Below are 3,080 nucleotides of genomic sequence, written 5' to 3'. Positions count from 1 at the left end.
TGTATTTTTGGTCACTTGGGATTAGTCTTTATTTGGAATTGTTTTGTTTCCTGTCTCTTTTTCCTTTTGTTTACGTAATTTCTGCTCCGGTATAGGAACGTTATTCACTCCCTTCCTGCTCATGCAGACTTAATTTCTGCTATGCTTTGTTAACAACATGCACGTAGATATCGCATACCTTTAATTTTGGTTGCTTTGCTTGTCTTAGCCGACAGGTTTTGGGCAAGCACCAAAACCATAAGTAAATTTTAATTATAAAGTTACGAGTTACGTAAGCTGTTCTCAAGTTTCAAGAAAAACACAAGATCCTAGCCGCGGCCTAACAGGAGATGAAATCGAATTAGACCATGGTTTGCTTTCTTACTTGGAAGAAATTAAAATGTCAGAGCCGAATACAAAAAAGAAAAGAGAAATTTAGCACCTTACAAAACGGCAAAGGGTAAACGTCAGCTTGAAATTTGCGTTTCGCCAAACATCAAAGCTACTTGTTTGATTTTAGTTATCGTGCCTGCACGTTCTCTATGTAAACTCGGTATCTCCCTAATATTTCGCCGAATGTAGAGAGCCGACGGTCTCACCTCATTTGATGTAACAAGTAAGTAGGGAATAAAGGAACAATGTACAACGATTTTACATGTTCTGATCGTATCCACGGTAACAAGTCTTTGGAAAAACAATTGATATTGTTTTTTGCTCAACATGTTCAAGCTGAACCAGCTCGTCACCGACAGGTCAATCAAGAACCTGTCAAAATCAGTTTAAAAATGCATGAAGATCTAAAACTGAGCTGGAAATATATCAGCAACTGAACTCTCCAGGCGAGCTTTTCAATACCTACGGAGGATTTTGTTTTCTTTGCTTCTCACTCAAGTTGCTCTCAAAATTAATTGAAGTGCATACATGGGCAATTCCGCGTTTTTCCGCATCTTCGTGGTCTTGCTGGGGGCGTTTTCAGTCAAAGGTGGGTTTCAATATATGTCTTGCCTCTCCAGCAAATCAATAGGTGACTTTTGCATGAATCATATAGCAATGCATATAGAAATGGTTTTTTAAACTTAGTATGGGTAAATGTTCGCTGAGTCTAAGTTCGTTAAAAGGTATGATTTGAGGAAATATGAACACCGAAAAGTGATGTTGATGTCGCGCATCAAGCAAACGAAGAAGACCAAAGTAGACCAAGATGGGTCAACAAGTAATTTTTGGCTGTTGGGAAAAGTTTTTTTCCAAAAGCGAAATAAGAAGTAACAAGCCTGTAATGAAAAATGCGTTAATTTTTTCCAGATAACCTTCTATTTTTAGTTGCAAGAATAAAAACATCCAGCTTTGTTCATTCTGCTGTCGTGACATGACATGCATTTTAGTTCAATGATCACTGAATCGGTTGATAATCATTACGTAACTTGAAGATAAAGTTATATATCCATCAAGCCAGTGGAGACATATTAATATAAACTTTTTAAATCCACTTAAAAAGTTATGCATAAGATTTAAAAACAATAAAATTTCAGATAAATTGAAGACGACCCAGAGTAGATAAGTATATTAAGTTCGGCTGTCCGATCTCACGTTGCAGCGTAGTTCTTTCGGAGATTGCCAATTTTCACTTTGTATGTTACTTCAAAAATTGATGTAAAAACTAGTATTACAAATGGAACAGGAGTTATTTCTTTATAACTGTACAAATAATCAATTTTTGTGTTAGGGAATTGGCATACGGCCAAGCAACTTCACGTAATCCTCCAGGTCCTAAAAAAGTGATTCCTTTGTAAAGCTAAGCAAATCTTCTAATTAATTTGTTTCTAAGAAGGTGCTAAATGGGTGCAAATACTTGTGTGTACTGAGGTATTATATAGGTCCAGTTAGGCTTTCAAAAATGTACTGTTTGTTTTTTGTTTGCCGTGACTGAATTGTTTTCAGTGTCAGGTTGATTTTGTATTTTATTTTATAAAATACATTAATAATTCATGAAGGGAAAACAAAAGAAATGTTTTATTAATCAATATCTGTATTTCTGACACAGCTTTTTATAAATGTTTCTTTCAATTTTCACGGTTAAAATGTCTTGAATCACCAAAAATACCTAGTGTACATTAACACTTAAATGCTGACATTTCATAAGCACAATACAATATTCGCGCCCGAATTGTATCGGATATAAAATGTCTTGCCTTCGGCTCGACATTGTATATCCGATGCAATACGGTCGCTCATATTGTATTTAGTACTTACTGTTTTTATCCACTTTGTTTCATAAAAATGGTTCTTTATTTGTAATTGACATCAGAGACTATAAACCAAATAAATGCCTAGATTTATTCTATACTTAAAAAAATGTATGCAGAATCACAAAGGTCACGCACTAGTATCAGGGCATCTAAATATGCACGGTTGATCTTGTCTGTTACCGCGTGCTTCATAACGAGTTACTTACATAACCCATGGTGTCTAAAACCATCTTGTGTTTTTAAGTGCAGAAAAAAATGTCCCCAGATATTGATTCTTCCGTTGCATTTAAAAGGCCGAAAAAAAAAAAAAACATCAGTATACTGTGCCCAGGCCTGCTCTAAGCCAAAGTTGTCAAATTTGCCCGACCTCTCTTGAAATCCACTTGACCACGAAATGCATTGATTGTCTTCGACAGTTCTTTGGTGTTCCAACAGTTCCAAACACCACCACACCAATGATCAATTTAGTGATTGTCTGGTTCAAGTTGAATTATCACTTCCCAGACACAGTCCCTCGGACTTTGAATATCACCGTGTTTATCAAACCACTGAAAGGATATTTACTTTTTCTGTTTCTACGAGACGCATCACGGTACTTTCTTTGTTTAGCATGATCGATCATGTTATTTTCTTGCTCCAAAAGGTTAAAAGGCGAAAGCAGCGTCCTTGCTACGTTAAGAGTTAATGATTTCACAGCCAGGTGCAAGCGGCAAGCCCCGCTCCGAGTTCTCCTCAGCATCTATATCACTTGCCTTCAGGAATTTCACAAGAAAATGAATTTTCCTTCACTGATTCACGGACGTATACAAAACATGGACCCCAGGTTCATGGACCACCCTTGTGGACCCGGTCCAT

At 36.6% G+C, this 3,080-nt stretch overlaps 1 protein-coding gene across 2 annotated transcripts in view; it reads left to right on the top strand.

Annotated features, from left to right (window-relative positions):
* Nucleotides 1–722: 722 nt before the first annotated feature.
* LOC138038948 (peroxidasin homolog) overlaps nt 723–3,080 on the top strand; it is a 28,216-nt gene continuing 25,858 nt past the window's right edge. Inside the window, exon 1 of one of the 2 annotated variants that reach the window (XM_068885052.1) lies at nt 723–961. In XM_068885052.1, coding sequence (XP_068741153.1) covers nt 901–961 — 61 coding nt within the window. In that variant the 5' untranslated portion in view covers nt 723–900. The remainder of the gene's footprint in view (nt 962–3,080) is intronic. The other variant, XM_068885051.1, reaches the window with a different exon arrangement.

The sequence above is a fragment of the Montipora capricornis genome, chromosome 2 (assembly GCF_036669925.1).
Source record: "Montipora capricornis isolate CH-2021 chromosome 2, ASM3666992v2, whole genome shotgun sequence".
NCBI classification, from domain to species: domain Eukaryota; kingdom Metazoa; phylum Cnidaria; class Anthozoa; order Scleractinia; family Acroporidae; genus Montipora; species Montipora capricornis.
This window is presented reverse-complemented; position numbering and strand designations above follow the sequence as displayed.